This window comes from Microcebus murinus, chromosome 18 (genome assembly GCF_040939455.1).
Source record: "Microcebus murinus isolate Inina chromosome 18, M.murinus_Inina_mat1.0, whole genome shotgun sequence".
Taxonomy (NCBI): domain Eukaryota; kingdom Metazoa; phylum Chordata; class Mammalia; order Primates; family Cheirogaleidae; genus Microcebus; species Microcebus murinus.
Genome location: NC_134121.1, coordinates 13,401,876 through 13,420,040, shown reverse-complemented (window position 1 = coordinate 13,420,040; position 18,165 = coordinate 13,401,876). Strand labels below are relative to the sequence as shown.

The following is an 18,165-nucleotide window of genomic DNA, read 5'->3' as shown; positions in this document are numbered from 1 at the left end:
GTGAACTTGATTCGATTGAAGGCTATATAATATGGTTGGAGAAGCATTAACTTGGCTCGAGAGGAGTAGAATTACTAATGTTTTTTAAGCTACTACTGCAACTTTATTATATCACATATTTTAAAACCAGGCAAATGGTCACTTTCTTTTTTTTGTTTGTTTTGTTCTGTTTTATAGATCGTGAGGACCAGTCAATTCTTTGCACGTAAGTAGATGTTGAATATTCAGACTTGTTTTTGATTCTGTTGGAAAATAGAGCAATTACTTTTTTTATGGGGGAGGGGGGAGTAGAGCAGAAATTTTTAAGAGTTTGATATAAACCTTGCAATTATTTTAAGACTAAGATTATATAAATTACTTAAATCTGGTGTTACTGTTCAGTTGTTAAACCGGGCTTTTCACACATTTTATAATGTTAATCTGTGAAACTTAAATCTTTAGTTTATATGTCCAAGTGTAGGCCTATTGGACGTTTCACTAATTTATTCTATTTATTCATTAAACATTTGTTGATTATTATGTGCCTAGTGTACTGTGTGCTAAGTACTAAGATTCACAGGTGAATGAAACAATATCCATGACAGGACATGCTTAGATTTGCACATTAGAAAGATCACTTTGCCTATATTATGAAAAGTTGAAACAGGAAACCACGTAAGAGGCTGTTCAGTTATCTAGGCAAGAGATGATGGTGACTTAGGTGGAGAAGTGGCTGAGTTTAAATGGTATTCAGTTTAGGAGGCAGACTTACCAGGTCTTGGTGATTTACATGGCTGAGAAAAGGGAGCTAAGGAAGAAGATAATGTTGGTGAAATCAGAATATCTCCTGACATGGTAACATGGGGGGAGGGCTGATTTGGAGTGGAAGATCTGGAGCTTGGTTTTGGGCGCATTGCATATGAGGTGTATGCCTGTGGCTCATGTGAGTAGAGCTGTCCATTAGGCTGTTGGGTATTTGGTTTGGAGCTCAGGAGAGAGAGATCTGTGCTAGAAATACAGATCTGAAGAGTCTGCAGCATACAGAGGGTGATAGAAGCCATGCTGGTGAACGAGATTGCCTTAGAAGAATGTGTTGAGAGAAGGCAGTGTGTGGAATCCTGAGAAAAACCTACATGTGACTGTCGGACAGAGGAAGAAGAGCCACAAAGAAGCATAGAAGGATCCAACATAGAGGCATGGGGAGTCAGGACGGTGTGGTGGCACAGCAGGTGAGGGGAGAGAGGAGTCCTTCATCTCAGGAAGAGAGGGTGCTCTGCATTTCAGGCTCCCTTGAGCTGCATGAGGTATGCAACAGCGTGTGCGTGGGGAGCAGAAGGTGGGGGGCGCTGACTGAGCGGACTGGGAGATGGCGAGGAGGTAGAAGCCAGATGGCAGTCGGGGAATGAAGGGGAGGTGAAAAAGTTTAGCAAAACAAAACAAAAAACCAAGTACAGATCCACTACTTTCAAATAGTTTGAGAAAGTGAAAAGAATAGTAGTTGAGTAGTGGTAAGAGATCGACAGAGGATTTTTGTTGCTCTTGGTGGTGTTTTCAGCATGTACAAGATGAAATACTGATGAGAAGAGACAGTATTTTGGGAGTAGCTGAGGATGGGGGCAGGAAGGAAAGAGAACTGGGAGAGCAAGCAGGACGATGAGATGCAGAGTTCTATGGGGTCCTGGGCGCTGGGCATGTGACTCTTCTACGGTGACAGGCCGAGGAGGCAGAGTACTGATGTCGGTAAGTAGGGGTCGGGAGCTGGGAATTCAGAAAGTTCTAATCTGACGGTTCTTTTTCTGTGAAGTAGATTTGGTATCTAATAAGGGGGAGGAGTGGCAGGATAGGAGGTTTGAGGAGAGGGGAGTTAGTCTACTTTGTTGTATGAATTTTCTTCTAGCATTGTTTAACCTCGGGAGTTATATATTAATAAATTAGCTTTTCCTAAACAGCAAACCACCAAGAAATTTAGTGGCTCAAAACAGCATCGTTCAGGCTGGGTGAGGTGGTTCATGCCTGTAATCCCAGCACTCTGGGAGGCCAAGGTGGGAGGGTTGCTTGCGTTCAGGATTTCGAGACTAGTCTGAGCAAGAGTGAGACACCATCCGTACAAAAAATAGCAAAAAAAATATTATCTGGTCATGGGGGCATATGCCTGTAGTTCCAACTACTCCAGAGGCTAAGGCAGGAGGATCACTTGAGCACAGGAGTTTGAGGTTGCACAAAACTATGATGACACCATTATACTCTAGCCAAGGTGACAGAGCAAGACACTGTCTCAGAAAAACCGAAAATAAAACCAAAAAACCCAGCATGGTTCTATACATTTCTCAGCAATTGGGTTGGGCTCAGCTGGGCAGTTCTGCTGATCTGGGCTGGCCAGGGTCAGCTGTCTCGTCCGGGGGTCACTCCTGCATCTGCAGAGAACAGTGCGTCATCTGGTGACTGGCTGACTGTTGGCTAGGTGCCTTGGTTTCTTCACATTCCTCTTATTCCCCAGCAGACTAGCCTTGGCTTTTAATGGGATGGCAGGGTTCCAAGAGCAACAAGAGGGCAAGCTCCAATGTGTAAGCGTTGTTCAAGTTTCTGCTTGTGTCACATCTTGCCATACATTTCTCCAAAGCAAGACGGCATGGCCAAGGCCAGAGTCGGTGGGAAACACCACAAGATGAGGCATGAAGCAGTCGGGGCCATTATTGTAGTCGATCCGCCATCAGGGTGTTGGAATGGAACAAAATCCATTCCAACGAAAGGTAGAGGACTTGTTACTCTCCTCTTAGATTGGGTGATTTGATGAGGACTTTTGGAAATGTCTGAAAGCAAGAATCCCTTAGGGAGAGAATGACTGCTATTTGACAGAATGAAGGTTAGTAAGCACTAATTTACTTGTTACCTAAAGTGACCATTATAGACACTAGCACTTGTAATTAGATGGTCAACATCATTTTAGTCTGAAGTTTGTCATCAATTATTAGGCTTAGTTTTATGAGATAAGTCTTCCAACAGCTGGGTTATCTCTTCTTGCACACAAAGTAGCAGTCATCATATACCATGTTTTCTTTTCTTGTATTCTTTTTTAAATTGTTACCTTTTCCCACCATGTTACTATGAATATTTTAAGTCATAAAGCGAAGTTGAATGAATTTTGCAGTAAATACCTATATAGCTACCACCTAGATTCTACTGTTAATATTTTATTCTACTTGCTTTATCATAGCTGTGGGTCTGCAGTCTGTTTATCCCTCTACCCATCCATCGGTCCATTTTAATGTTTTTGTTAGGAGGAAAACTTTTCTTCTTCCAACTTGAGTCCAGTAGTTGGGCCTGCAAATTAACTGGCAATAGACAGATTTAACAGGAGAAAAGAGAAAGTTTATTTACACAAGCCTACTCTAGTGATGAGTAACTTGCTGAATTACCAGAAATAAAGAAAGGCTTATATATTCATCCTAACAAAAGTTGTCCATGGAGTTTAGGGCTTCATTGGGAATGTATGAGGGTTCTGTTGGGCTTTTTGATTCTAATGGTAGCCGAGTTCACACTTTCCAGTGTTGAGGGTCAATCTTTTCCCAATCAGGAAACCCCTTGGAGAGGGGGTCAGTGGCAGCTCTACATACATGAGGTTAGATAATATTTCTTTCTGCAACTGCTGATTGTTTAGATGTTTTCAGCTTAAAGTAATTTTCATACCACTTTAGTGAGCTACTAATCCCTTCATTTGATGCATTTCAAGTTAAATTGTAGACATCAGTACACTTTCCCTTAAATACTTGAGCATATAGCGTTAACTAAGTTTCAGTATTTTCCACTTTTTTGAAGCAAAATTTACTTATAATGAAATGCACAAATCTTAAGTATTTATTTGCTGAGTCATTTGTGTAATCTCCACCTTTAACAAGCTATAGAGAACAGCACCATCACCCCAGAAAGTTCCCACATCTAGCCTCGCCATATTTTCTTAATTTTTAGATATCACTAATTGTGATATTTAATAACAGCTTTTCAGGTTCATATCTATTATAAGGTTACATTGTGACCTGAGAAGTATGAAAAGGTGAAACAATGTATCCTGGATTTAAGAAAGTATGATATGTTGTGTGGTACCTTTGAGGATCCATCAAATAAAGTACTTCAAATGGTGCCGCTGGGGTCTTCTTAAGCTTAGTACATAACCAACAAGTTTTCTGTATGAGAATAACCAACCAATTTTATACAGTACTTATTTTATATTAAGTAGTTATGTTTACCTAGTATCACAAAGAGAAATTATAATTAAAAGCAACATGGTTTTTTTTCCCCCTAAATCCATATGTAAGTACTTTAGTAGATTCTCCTGAAGCTTTGAGAAAGAAAAGAAACTTTTTATTGGAGGAATTCAAGCCCTTTTATGTTATCAGGCCCAGAGAGACATTGGAATGAAACAGCAGTCACGTTCTACTCCCTGCTTGAGCTTTATAAATTCCTCTTGAAGCCACGTGCTATGCAGACTCTAAACTAACTGAGGCCAAGTAGCCATAAAATGCCATACTCTCTACATCACTAGCCAGTGTTATCTCTGTAAGCCAGTAAGGATTCCTGTCAAACGACTTTGCATCAGCCCATTCCTTGTTCCCTTTGCCTTTCAAAAGCGGCTCATGACAAAGGCCCCTGGAGTACTCTCCCAGGTAACTTGGAAGTGTGATCTGGGCAGCTGTCCTCAGCCTTGGTCCGAGTAAACTCTCTATGTTAATTTTGTCTCAACGTCTTCCTTTAGCTCCACATTTCACTTTTTAGTCACTTTGCTTTCTAATTTACTTTTCCCCCAAAAGGATGCACTTCCAGTGTACTCTCTGGCTCATCTGCCACACCTCCTCAGCTAGCCTTTGTTTCTGCAGACTCAGGCCAGGCGGGGTGAGCTCCTACCTGCAGGCCCCCTGCTTAGTTGTTGTTTATCTCCGTGTGCCAGGATCCAGGATGTGTCCTGGATCAGGAGAGAGCAGAGTCCTTCACACTTGCACTTCATGTAACTGGAATAGAAATCCTGTTAAGGGTGGAATCCTCATGTTGACTTTCCTTCTCCTTTGAATTAAAATTTACAAGGCAGTAACCCTTGATGTGGAAATTATTCTATTCTCTTAAATTCCCTTTTGAAAGATACTCTGTTTACATTTTATGACTCTGCCTGTTTTAGGCAATCTGGTTAACTAGAAGTTTTTCCTTGAGTATAATGTAACAACATTTTCAACCACTGTTGAAAAACAATGGTTGCTTCACAATAGCTTTCTATCAAGATATGTCAATAGATTTTTTTGTAAAGGAATTTTATCTATCATATACAAATATTACATTAAGTAGTGATGGCTGAGCCAGCCTGGATTGAGAACAGTTGATTCCTCTAGGAATAGCATACTGTAAAAGTTTTAAGGTAATCAAATTGATAGAATTGATTTAAATAGCTAAAGCAACAGTGGTGTAGTTGAAAAACCATTGCAGGGTCAGATAGACTCAGGTGTTCTTTCTGGTCTTGGCTCTGCCACAAATGCTGTGACTGTGAATCAGATTGTCAGCATCTCTAGACCCCCATTTGCTTTTCTGATGACTCTGTTTTAGATGTCCTCAAGTCATAAAACTTTGGGAATTATTATATTGCTGTAGCTGTGTCTCACTTTTTTTTTTTTTTTTTTTTTTTTGAGACAGAGTCTCACTTTGTTGCCCAGGCTAGAGTGAGTGCCATGGCGTCAGCCTGGCTCACAGCACCCTCAATCTCCGGGGCCCAGCGATCCTACTGCCTCAGCCTCCCGAGTAGCTGGGACTACAGGCATGCGCCACCATGCCCGGCTAATTTTTTGTATATATATTTTTAGTTGGTCAATTAATTTATTTCTATTTTTGGTAGAGACGGGGTCTCGCTCAGGCTGGTTTCGAACTCCTGACCTCGAGCAATCCGCCCGCCTTGGCCTCCCAAAGTGCTAGGATTACAGGCGTGAGCCACCTCGCCCAGCTGTGTCTCACTTTTAATGATAACTAGATTATGGAAGAAAAAGTATGCAAACAGCTTATAAATAGAAGTTTAAAATGTTTTAGACAAAAATGCAAGGAAAGGGAACTAATATCTTTGCAAGTGTTATCTCCATTAATCTTTGCAATAACCCTGTTATCTCCATTTACTATCATGTTATCCAAGACCTGATGGTAGCTAGTGTTAATGTGATAGGGGAGACTTGAACCCAAGTCTTGATCACAAAATCTCTGTTCTTCCTAGAAAGCTACTTTCTAAAGCAGGGGTCCTCAAACTTTTTAAACAGGGGGCCAGTACACTGTCCCTCAGACCATTAGAGGGCCGGACTATAGTTTTAAAAAAAAACTATGAACAAATTCCTATGCACACTGCACATATCTTATTTTGAAGTAAAAAACAAATGGGCAAAAACACCCGAATGTGGCCAGAGGGTCGTAGTTTGAGGACACCTGTTCTAAAGGCATAGAGTTTTGAAATTACAGGAAATCATCTACTAATGTTATGTATATATGTTGTATGTAGATAATATAGTGCCTGTAGTCCCAGCTACTCGGGAGGCTGAGGCAGTAGAATTGCTTTAGCTCAGAAGTTTGAGGTTGCTGTGAGCTAGGCTGACACCACGGCACTCACTCTAGCCTGGGCAACAAAGCGAGACTCTTGTCTCAAAAAAATAAAATAAAATAAAAAATAAAACAAGAACTTTAGGCAAAGGATGTTTTTAGAGCTAGACTGAATTCAACATTACAAATATCCAGAGAAACTAAAATGTTTGCACCAACAAAGATCTAAAAAAGGGATTTCTCACTGGGGGAAACTGCCGTGGTCCAGAAGAGATTCAGAGAAAGATTCCAGAATTGGTCACATATTAATGATCTGCTTCACTGTGCCTTTACGCTGTTTGTTTTTATGTTTTGTTTTGGATTACGCACTTTGAGCAGCCAATGAACGCTACAGACCTTTCTATAAAACGCAGATACCTTCAGATGAGAAACTCCTGCGTTCAGCAGATTCAGGGCAGCCCCAGCCATAAATAAGACTTCTTGTTTTGTTCCTGTTAACTTTGTGTTTCTACCACTCTGTGAAGGGTTTCTTCCCCAAGAAAACATGATGATGGGGCCGCAGCCTTTCCCCTTAACCGTGGTCTGGTCTTAGACCAGCAGTGAAACAAGCAGCCACTTAAAGTATAAAACTACTTTGTCGTGACATCTTGTTTTGTTGGTGGAAATGAAGTCAGATTCCCTTCGTCCTCCTCACCATTTGACGTCTTGGCCTGTTCTCTTTTCTGGGGATTCTCCTAACTAATTTTCTTCGAGAGATGTCTGCTGAGCTTTCTTTTTGATTCTCTTACCTCTTTCCTTTTGTTCAAGATACTTTTATTTCCACTCTTTCCATCTGTGACAGATGTGCCATTTCCCATTGTTTTGTTTTGTTTTTTTCTCCTTTTCCAAGAATTATATATTACTACTACTCTTTTTTTTTTTTTTTTTTTGAGAGTATTCAGAAACAGGATACTACTACTCTTTACTAAGAGCCTTCTGGCCAGGCACAATGCTGGGCTCTTTACATATCTTATCTTAGTCCTATAACATGACTTCATCTCATTTTAAACAAGTATAAACTGAGCTTTGGAGAACTGAGTAACTTGCCCAAAGTCCCATAGCTAGGGAGTGGTAGAAGGATTTGAATCTAGGTCATTTTGACTCAACAGCCCAGCTTCTTAACCATGATAACACTATAGATTAGTAAAGTAACTTAGAGTTCAGTAATTCAGATTACCTCATGTATAGCAGATGAATGTTTGGACAGTAATGGGTCATGCTTATTGACTACTAATTATGTGCTATATAATTATGTGCATTTTTTCTTCAACAACCCTATGCGTTAGGAGCTATTATTAACCCATTTTGTGATAGAGAATATAAGACCCATAATCTACCCTCTTGGGAGCTCACTAGTAAGGTTTTGGAATATATCTATCTGTGAAGCAATATTTCTATAGCAAAGTTACCTTAGACCTGGAATATGGGAAATATAGCAGGGTTTATTGGCAACTGTTAAAGTACAGCTGAGTGTGACAAGCAGAGAAGAAATGCTTTAAGGACATACTGAAGCATTTCCAATGAGAGGGGTTAACTGGGAAACCGCAAAGGCAAACCAAGTTGAAAAGTAACAATCACAACTATATTTGAGACAAGTCATCATCAGTCTAAACAAGAGGCTCATTTCTTAGCATAATAAAAAATTATCTGTTTGTGCCAGGTATAGTAGCTTGCACTTGTAATCCTAGCTACTCCGGAGGCTTAGATGGGAGGATAACTTGAGATCAGGAGTTCAAGACCAATCTGGGCAATATAGTGAGGCTCATCTCTACAAAAAAATGAAAAAAATTAGCTGGTCATGGTGATGCGTACCTGTAGCTACTTGGGAGGCTGAGATGGGAGGATTGCTTGAGCCCAGAAATTCAAGGTCACAATGAGCTATGATCATACCATTGCACTCCAGCCTGGGGGACAGAGTGGGACCTTGTCTCTTTAAAAAAAAAATTATTTGTTGAAACCAACAACTAATATTATGATTAGCATTGAAATACTATTTTTTTTTTATTTTTTTATTTTTTATTTTTTAAGAGACAGAGTCTCACTTTGTTCCCCAGGGAGAGTGAGTGCCGTGGCATCAGCCTTGCTCACAGCAACCTCAATCTCCTGGGCTCAAGCGATCCTCCTGCCTCAGCCTCCCTAGTAGCTGGGACTATAGGCATGTGCCACCATGCCCAGCTAATTTTTTGTATGTATATTTTTAGTTGGTCAATTAATTTATTTCTATTTATAGTACAGACGGGGTCTCGCTCTTACTCAGGCTGGTTTTCATCCCCTGACCTTGAGCAATCCACCCGCCTCGGCCTCCCAGAGTGCTAGGATTACAGGCGTGAGCCACCACGCCCGGCCTGAAATACTATTTTGAATAAAGAACAAAACAGAGCAACCACTCATAGCTATTAGGAAATTACACTTGAATAAAATCCAGATTTTTTACCCGACTTCCAGGGTCCATGGCGTTCACCGCCTTCCTACTTCATCAGTATCTCCTGCCACTCCCTGCCTTGATCTTTATTTATATCAAATCTAGCAACTGGCCATCAGTTCCTGGAACATACCAAGCTCTTTTGTGCTTTGGTGCCTTCGCATTTGCCTTTCCATCTGCCTGAACACTCTTCACTTGCTAGTTCTTGCTCATCTTTCAGGAGGCTTTTCCCTGACCATCATATCTAGAAGAGGTTGTCCTTTCTTCTTCTCTGACTTTTCCTTTTAGCGTCTTTCTTATTTCCTTTGTAGCATTCCTCATGTCTTTGTAACCATCTTGTTTTTCTCTGTTTATTTTATGTCTCTTCTCTTAAACTTGAGCTCCATGAGGACATTACTATATTCACAGCTGTATCCCTAGCACTTAGAAGAATGCCTGACACATAGAAGTTGATCTGTAAATATTTCTTGAATGAATGAATGAAAAATCACTTCTTTATCTATGAAACAGTAGTAGCCAGGTAGAAAATAGAATGATGATGAAAAGACATTAATGACAGAAATAAAAAATATAAAAAGAGCCTAGGAATGAACTTAACAAAAACTGTTCAGGGCCTGTATTCATTCATTTGTTCGGCAGTACATATGCTAGGCACTGTGCTAGGCACTGTGATTTCAAAAATGAATAAGGCAAGCCGGGCGCGGTGGCTCACGCCTGTAATCCTAGCACTCTGGGAGGCTGAGGCGGGCGGATTGCTCGAGGTCAGGAGTTCGAAACCAGCCTGAGCAAGAGCGAGACCCCGTCTCTACTATAAATAGAAAGAAATTAATTGGCCAACTAATATATATAGAAAAAATTAAGCCGGGCATGGTGGCGCATGCCTATAGTCCCAGCTACTCGGGAGGCTGAGGCAGCAGGATTGCTTGAGCCCAGGAGTTTGAGGTTGCTGTGAGCTAGGCTGATGCCACGGCACTCACTCTAGCCTGGGCAACAAGCGAGACTCTGTCTCAAAAAAAAATAAAATAAAAAAAAAAATGAATAAGGCAAACATGGTCCTTGCTTTTTGTGAACTTAGAAAAACAGAAAATTTACCTGAGTGACCCAGGCATGAAGACATCATTTCTAAAAATAGCATGTGTACTATACTATTTAACCCAGAACTACTCCTATTTTTTTTAATTTGGGAGGCAGGGAAATGGGGCAGGGATAACGGAACAAAATTATTTGAAGTTTATCTAAAAAAATAATGCTCAGTCAATTTGATTTCTATTTTTTTCTTTTTTAAAAGAAGAACAGTGGTGGGTACTCTGGTTAGTCATATTTCAGAGCCATTTCACTATAGTACTGGCTTTGAAATAAGCCACATGTATAGGAAATAAGAATAAGATAAAGATAACATTTCACATTGCTCGAGAATGAATGTCAGTGTCAACCATTGATATTGGCATGTGGGTCAAATCATCTGGGGAAAAAATTAGATTAAATCCTTACCTCAAACCATAAATTTTTTTTCAGATTGATTGAAGATTTAACTATAAAAAGTGATACCATCAAAGTACTAGAAGACAATACAGATGGATTTAATAATGCAGATGATATAAAAGTGAGAGTATAGATGGATATAATCTTGGTGCAGGAAAGGCCTTTTGAAGCAAGAACAATAGGCATAAACCTTAAAATAAAAGTTTGGTAGATTTGAGTGCCTAGGATTCAAAAACTTCTGGATAGCAAAGAAGGGGACTATTTTTCCAAAAAAGGAAAAATGAAGGGGACTATTTTTAACTTAATACTAGGGGTAGTTAATAAGCTTAACATATAAAATATTCTTTTAAACCAGTAAGTGGGTTATATCTAGAGTCATCAAATCTTACAACTAGGAAAGGTCTAATCCAATGCCTACATGTTATAGATTGGGATACTGCGGCCCAGACAAGAAAATTCCCTTACTCAAGGCCATATAGCTGGTCAGTAGGATTGCTTTGCCCAACCCTCCCTACAGTTGAGATTGTAGTTATCTGGGTGCAGAGAGTTAATAAGATAATGCAGGCACTATTCCTGCAGAAAAATTTAAGTTGTGGACAGTTCTACAGTTTAAATAGTACAGTTCTACCTACGTACAATTCCAAGAAAGGATCAGGGTTTGTTAGAAAAATTAGATTTTCAAGCCTTAGATAAAATGCTTAGAAGATTATTAGCTGGCAATGCATATATAATAACATTTTTGAGTTTCCATTTTTAAAAAAATTAATCAAATTAGATATTGACGTTTTATTATAATCTAATTTGCTTTGATCATGTTTTAGGGAACCTTAAGTATTTGAGCAGAGAGGCCATAATTCTTGGATCACTATGTGCCTAGAAGCAGCTTATCTGAATTTCAAGCTTAGTACTAAGTAGAAATAAAAAGCAACTTTTGAAATGTGCCTGCCTTGTCTGTAAAAATGAATCATTTAAAGTGATGGCATTTGTCCACATTGACAACAAAATTCATAATATTCATTCATTTTGGCAAATTATGTGCTGCCTGTATGTCAACACTGGGCAAGATTACAAGGATTAAAACGAAACAAACACAAGTAAACAAACACATGAGGTCTTAGTCCTTGGCGTCAGGGAGCTCAGTATGTGTGGCCTCCAAACGATGGGAAGATCTTAAAGTGTATACAAGGTACAACCTCGGTACAAAGGAGGGAATCATTCGCCTGTTTTGAAGCTACTTCGAGAAGGCTTTCAGGGGATTTACAGATAGGTGAATATCAGTAACCAGAGGGCATCACAGAGTTCTTTCCTCTCCTTCAGATTGAATCTTCTTAATTTAATTGCTTTAGGAATTTTCTGTTTGCAGTGTTCGATGTGTTTCTGGAACTGAGTGGTTTCTTCATGAACATTCTAGTAAATTTCACTTCTGGCAAAATCCCTCTATCCCTCAAAGGAAAAAAAAATATTGTTAATATTTTCCTGTGGCCTTTTGCTGGCATCTACCAAGAAATGTTTGGATTTATTTGATACTTCTTTTTAAAAATGTTCTTTTCTAACTACTGCTGGGAGCTATTTTTTCTACTTATTCTCTTTTAATTTATTTTATTATATTTTTACTACTTCTTATTCCAAAACAATTTAATTTTATCTATTGTAATTTTGAAATGCGTACCCTTTGCTTTCATTAAAGCAAGCTATGTTAATATTTCTCTCAGGGGTGAATCAGGTGCTGGGAAGACGGAAAATACGAAGAAAGTCATTCAGTACCTTGCCCACGTTGCTTCTTCACATAAAGGAAGAAAGGACCATAATATTCCTGTAAGTTTTAGCTCTGTTGGTGTTTTTTAAATCTTAGTTTTATTCTTTTATAATTTCAGAACCAAAAATAAGGAAGCTGGTCTACTTCATGCACTGCTGTAATCAACAGCTCCCTTGTCGCCCCCCCCCCCACACCCACCCAGCAATGCCTTTTTCACTCAAAAGGAGCAAGGATATAGGAAATTGCTATTAAATAGGTTTTCTAACAGGGCAAACTGGAAATTATGGTTGTGACTTGAATCCTAACTTCTTGCAAAGATTTGGTGAGAATTGTTAAAAATTGTTTAGCAGTGCTTATGAAGACTTCTTATTTTCCACCAAGAAAAAGATCCTTACATATTTTTAGGAGTTCTTTCTGAGCTTGCAGAATTGCCTGCTGTTGCTGCCCCCAGCAGCTTGAGGGGAGGGTAGAGATAAGAGAAGAATTGATGATTAGAAAAAGGGTAAGAACAGAAATGTCAGTTATCCTTAACTTCGAGATATGCAGAAGTGGTAGTTGATATAGCCTGAGAGAATGCCAGCCAAACTGGCTTCCACAGTTCTAACCTGCACATTTGCTCGGTGCTTTGGATGTGGCTTACTGCTAGGGGAGACCCAAACTTGCTAACATTTGCATTTATCTGTTTGTAATGAACAGCAGGAATCGCCTAAACCGGTGAAACACCAGGCAAGTGCTTTTCTTTATGCTTCTTAGTCTTTTGAGTGTTCGCACTAATTTCTGTCTTTAGATTGAATCTCTACTAGAAACAAATACAATTAGTTCTGAGTAAAATCTATTGTAAAAAATATTTAATTTTGAAAATTTATTGCTTAGGGCCTTATTCTTTCATGAGAAGCAGCATGCTGTTTTGCTTTAAGTTTGTTTTCTAGATAAATGTCAATATTTATTTTCTCTTTTATCATGACATTGAATTACATGTTTATGAAGCCTATAAACTTATGGTTTCATAAGTCAAATACTAGGTGGAATTATTTTAATACTTCTAAATACGTGGAAACCTAGCTTTGTGCTGTACACTAAATTTTGAATTTGGAGCTGACACTTTAAAAGTTATACCTTTTGGGTTAACAAATTTCTAATCTGTTAAAGTTTTATGGCATTGTACAGTTTATGCCTATGTTTGTTTTCACCTAAAGTCCTCACTGTATTTAATATATAAAATAAGTTTAGAGTTTTCTTTCTGCTGGGCAAGTAATGGAAGAATGTTAGTCTTCCTAATTATCAGTTGACTGCCTTTAGCTCTGCAGAGCATAGAAATGAACAGACAAAAAGCAGGGCATGACCTCAATTTCCTGCTACCTGGGAGGAGAGGAAGGGCAGAACTGAGTCCTTGGATAGAGTAGGATGTCTGTACTTGGACTTAATCCTTTCCCTAGCGATGAAACTGTTTTGGTTTGTCTTTTAAGCATAATGACACAAAGCTAATATAAAGCAAGAAACAATAACATTGAGTTATGGAAATGATATATTAATATAAAGAATTGATTATAAGTATTTTAAGAAATTGTCATAGATACTGAGATTTTCAGATATCTTTCTTAAAATCCTTACAAATTGTCAGACACCAAAGCTATACTATATCTATGAAGCTTCTTTTGCTCCTTTAGCTATGAACTAGAACAGTAATACAAATTGGGAGAATTAATGAAATAATCATGAAATATCCTATAGGCTATTTCAAGGCTTTTTTACCAGTTAAAGAAGGAAAATCTGGACCAGAAACCAGCTTTTCTTTGTGCTTTAGAGGTACATCCTAAATGTACATGCCAAATACATACCTGGTTCACTAGTGAAATAGTATTAAGCGGTTAATGTACAGATTTAGGTTTTCCAAATCCTCTGGAACACATAAATCATTATCGTTAACATTTTGTTTCGATGTCATTTTAAACTACAGAGTGGATCCCTGTTGTATGTGAGTAGCATGCTTACCCCTAGATTTTACTTTGGGTCAAATCACTCCTTGGAAAGCAAGTTCTCCCAAAGAAGGCAACAGCTTCTTTGGGCCATGCTTCCCTGTCATTGCTGATCTGCATGTCTTACTTACTGCATGTATTCACTATGCACAGAATCTTCAATGCTGCTTTTCCCAAGTTGGTTTTAATTGTAGTCAAGTCAAATAGTAACTGTGGTGATGTTTTTAGAAACATTAGAATAGCGGTTCTCAATTTTTCTTCCCCAACACATCTGCAGGATGTGAGATACTCAGCAGCATGGGAGAAAATAGTCATGCCCTGGGAAGGGTCCTGTCACAAAATTACTTCTCCCTCTGCTGGGGTGACTCCTCACCACATTTTGAGAACGATTGTCTTAAAGTGACAGTTACAATGGGAAAAATAATTTGCAAGGCTACAGTTTCTTTTGGTTGATTTGATACCACTGGTTTGTGATTTTACGTTGAACTTTATAGGCAAAAGTTGTTCAGGTTCCCAGGAACTGTGGTATATATACAGCATTTTATCACTAGATAGTAGTATGAATTGTGAAAACAAAGGGAGAGATGTTTCTAGACTCCTGATTTTGTAAGTCTTTTATTTATTTGTTTATTTGCCCATTGTTTTTTGGAAACAGCATTTTTGAGAATTTCAGACCATACAATTTACCTGTTTAAAGCACAATTTAGTATTTTTTAGTATATTCACAATTATGCAATTATCATCACATCAATTTTAGAATATTTTTTTTCTCCAAAAGAAACACTATACCCATTAGCAGTCACCTCCTATTTCCCCCAGCCCTTGGCAACCACTAATCTACTTTCTGACTCTATGAATTTGCCTATTTTGGACGTATCATAGGAACGGAATCATGTAATATGTGTCCTCTCTGACTGTTCTTCCATTAGCATAATGTTTTCAAGGTTCATCCACATTGTAGCATGTATTGGTGCTCCATTCCTTTTTATGGCCAAATACCATTCCATTATATTAAGTATGTCACATTTTATTTATCTGTTCATCAGTTGATGGACATATGGGTTGTTTCCACTTTTTGGACATTAGAATTAATGCTACTATGACCATTCATGTACAAGTTATTGTGAGGACACATGTTTTCATTTCTCTTGGGTGCATACCTAGAAGTGGAATTCCTGGGTCATATGGTAACTCTGTTTAGCATTTTGAGGAACTGCCAAACTTTTTTTTAAGCTGCTGTACTATTTTACATTCCCACCAGCGATAAGTGAAGGTTCCAATTTCTCCATATCCTTGCTTGGCATTATCTGTCTTTTTATTATAGCCACCCTAGTGGTGTGGTGTGATTAGTCTTTTATGTTTACCTTTTCAACTTACCCTTCATTTTGAAAATATGAACAAATGTAAGTAAAATCAATTTTCAAAATTAAAGTCACAATACATAAGAAGTGAATTTTAAATAAACATTTGCCTATAGATATTTGGTGTACTTTTTATAACAAAATTAAAAGTCTCATTTGGCTTTATCCCATTAGTGTCCACCAGTCAACTGCAAGTACAGCTTCAGTGCCCTCTTTCCACATGAGAGGTTGCTGTTAGAGACCCTCAAAGTCTGGCACAGTGTTCATTGCCACTGCAAGACCCAATATGGTACAGTTTCAGAGCAGATTTGAAAAGGACTAATTTCTAAAACTTAGTCATCCTCTAAGAATGATTCCTTTAAGCCAGCCCACCTACTTCTCTGCCTTTTCACGTTATCTCCAGGATGACTTTGTAACCTTCCTCAGCCTGGTCCAAACTTCCTTGAACCAAGACAAAAAGGTGATAGAAAGCACATACAGAAATTAGAGCCTGCCAGTTGAAATTAAGAGTCTGGTTTTCATGTAATTGGCTACGGCCATCTGCCTCTAACCCTCCACTTGCGGTCAGTAAAACACTTGCAGCTTTGCCCCGCCCAGGCCTGCAAGGTGCAGCCTGATCCCAGCCCAAGTCCCCTTGCTGGCTGAACTCGAGTTTTGAAAGAGATGTGTACTTTTTTAGCCATTTAAAACTCATCCTTTATCATATAGCAAGTGTGTATTGTGCACTATATAGTACATATAAGGGTATAGTTTTCACCACGACTGGTAAACCTTTAAAGCATTATATAACTCCAGATACTTAGAGCTTTAAGAATAATTTCAATAGCTAACTCTGCTTTTTTTACACATTCCTAAATAATATTTCTCGTTTTCATTTAGAGTCGAAACAAGGGGCAATGCCATCCAAGTCTAGCAGAAAAGTGAATAATCACTGCCCCCTGATGGTTTATAAAAGCCTTCATAATTTAATTGAGAGATATTAACACCATTTATCTAATTATGAAATTATTCAACACAAAATTTATCATATTTCATCATACTTTCTTAAGGCCATTTTGTATGTTTTATGATATTAACTTTGTGTGAAGCTTTTGGGGCCTCGTTTATGACTTTTTGAGATCTTTATTTGGTCTCCCTGATGTCATAAATCCATTAGGAGAAGTAATGTCATGACACTGTTAGTGTAGACAAGGGTCCTCAAACTTTTTAAACAGGGGGCCAGTTCACTGTCCCTCAGACCATTGAAGGGCCGGACTATAATTTAAAAAAAGCTATGAACAAATTCCTATGCACACTGCACACATCTTATTTTGAAGTAAAAAAACAAATGGGCAAAAACACCCACATGTGGCCTGAGGGCTGTAGTTTGAGGACACCTGGTGTAGTAGAACCAACAGCAGGGACAGAGGAATCCCAAGCCTACAATTACGATGGCGACTGTGAGGGCCCTTAACTCAAATCTTATAGCTGCCTTTGGCCCACTGCTGTACCCTCCCCAAACACTACAGGAATGTTTAGGACCTCTGATTTTACATTCATTCAGCAAACATTTGTGGAATCTCTTTTGAACTGATAATTACTGATCTAAGTGCAGCAGTATAGCCCGTACAGATCTAACTCTACAGGTTATTTTAAGCCAACACAAGGAAGAATAGAATTAGTAGATAACATACACACTAAGAGGAAAAGAAAAGAATCGACAGAAATCTTGACCCAAAGAATCCATATAACCATGTCTAGTAGACTGTCTAGAAGTACTAAAATAGGGTATGCATCATTTGCTTTATCCCCAAGTCAGGGAAACACTTTAAAGATAGATTATGAAAGTCTTTTCATTATGATTTGGCAGGGTAGTATATAATTTTAAGGAATCCATATTTTAATACCTCAATCAAACAGAAGATGGTTAGAGTAAAGGTAATGCCCTACTTACCAGGATATCAGTGTTTTTCTGATAGCTTCTACATTCTGATTATACAGGTTGAATTAGGCAAAAGCAGTAACAATAACAAAAACCAACTTTAGAGGCCCAAACAATCCTCCCAAAGCCAGTACACCAAGGCACTGCAAAATTTTAGTCATCGGCATGCTGATGAAAATGACCACTGACCTCGAGGGAAAAGGCAGTCGATTTTTATCACAGAATAATAGCTGACATTCTTAATGATGGCTTCTCAGTCATCAGATTGGTTCAGGATACCATGTTTGAGAAAGTTTGGCAGTGTATAATATTTTTAGAAAGATTTACATCAAAAATAGTCTGGTAAGTGCTTTGATGTCAACAAACAGGAAGATTTGCTATTACAGGGAGAAAATTATCTTATGCCAAGAAAGTGAAGTGATACCATGTAACGACATTCACATACTTTTAAGATTCTTGACAAGACCGGTTTTTGACGGTCTCAGTGGATCACAATTGTAGACTGTAGTTAAGACCTGTGAAAATGTGGCCAATCCAGATGAATGCTTTAGGGAGAAGTATTGGGAGAATGTCCCCTTCCTATGTGATGTGCCTCAGGAACACTTCTCACTCTTTCAGCTGAGTGACAGAGCCCAAACCAGGGTTGGCTGCCAAAACTATATGTATAGCAAAAT

At 38.6% G+C, this 18,165-nt stretch overlaps 1 protein-coding gene across 11 annotated transcripts in view; it reads left to right on the top strand.

Moving 5' to 3' along the window:
- Nucleotides 1-18,165, top strand: part of MYH10 (myosin heavy chain 10) — a 142,390-nt gene that overhangs the window by 36,220 nt on the left and 88,005 nt on the right. For 5 of the 11 annotated variants that reach the window (XM_012775289.3, XM_075994162.1, XM_075994167.1 and 2 more), the window contains exons 4-6: nucleotides 178-205; nucleotides 12,190-12,292; nucleotides 12,930-12,959. In XM_012775289.3, the coding sequence (XP_012630743.2) occupies nucleotides 178-205; nucleotides 12,190-12,292; nucleotides 12,930-12,959 (161 nt within the window). The remainder of the gene's footprint in view (nucleotides 1-177; nucleotides 206-12,189; nucleotides 12,293-12,929; nucleotides 12,960-18,165) is intronic. The other 6 variants (XM_075994160.1, XM_075994163.1, XM_075994168.1 and 3 more) reach the window with 2 other exon arrangements.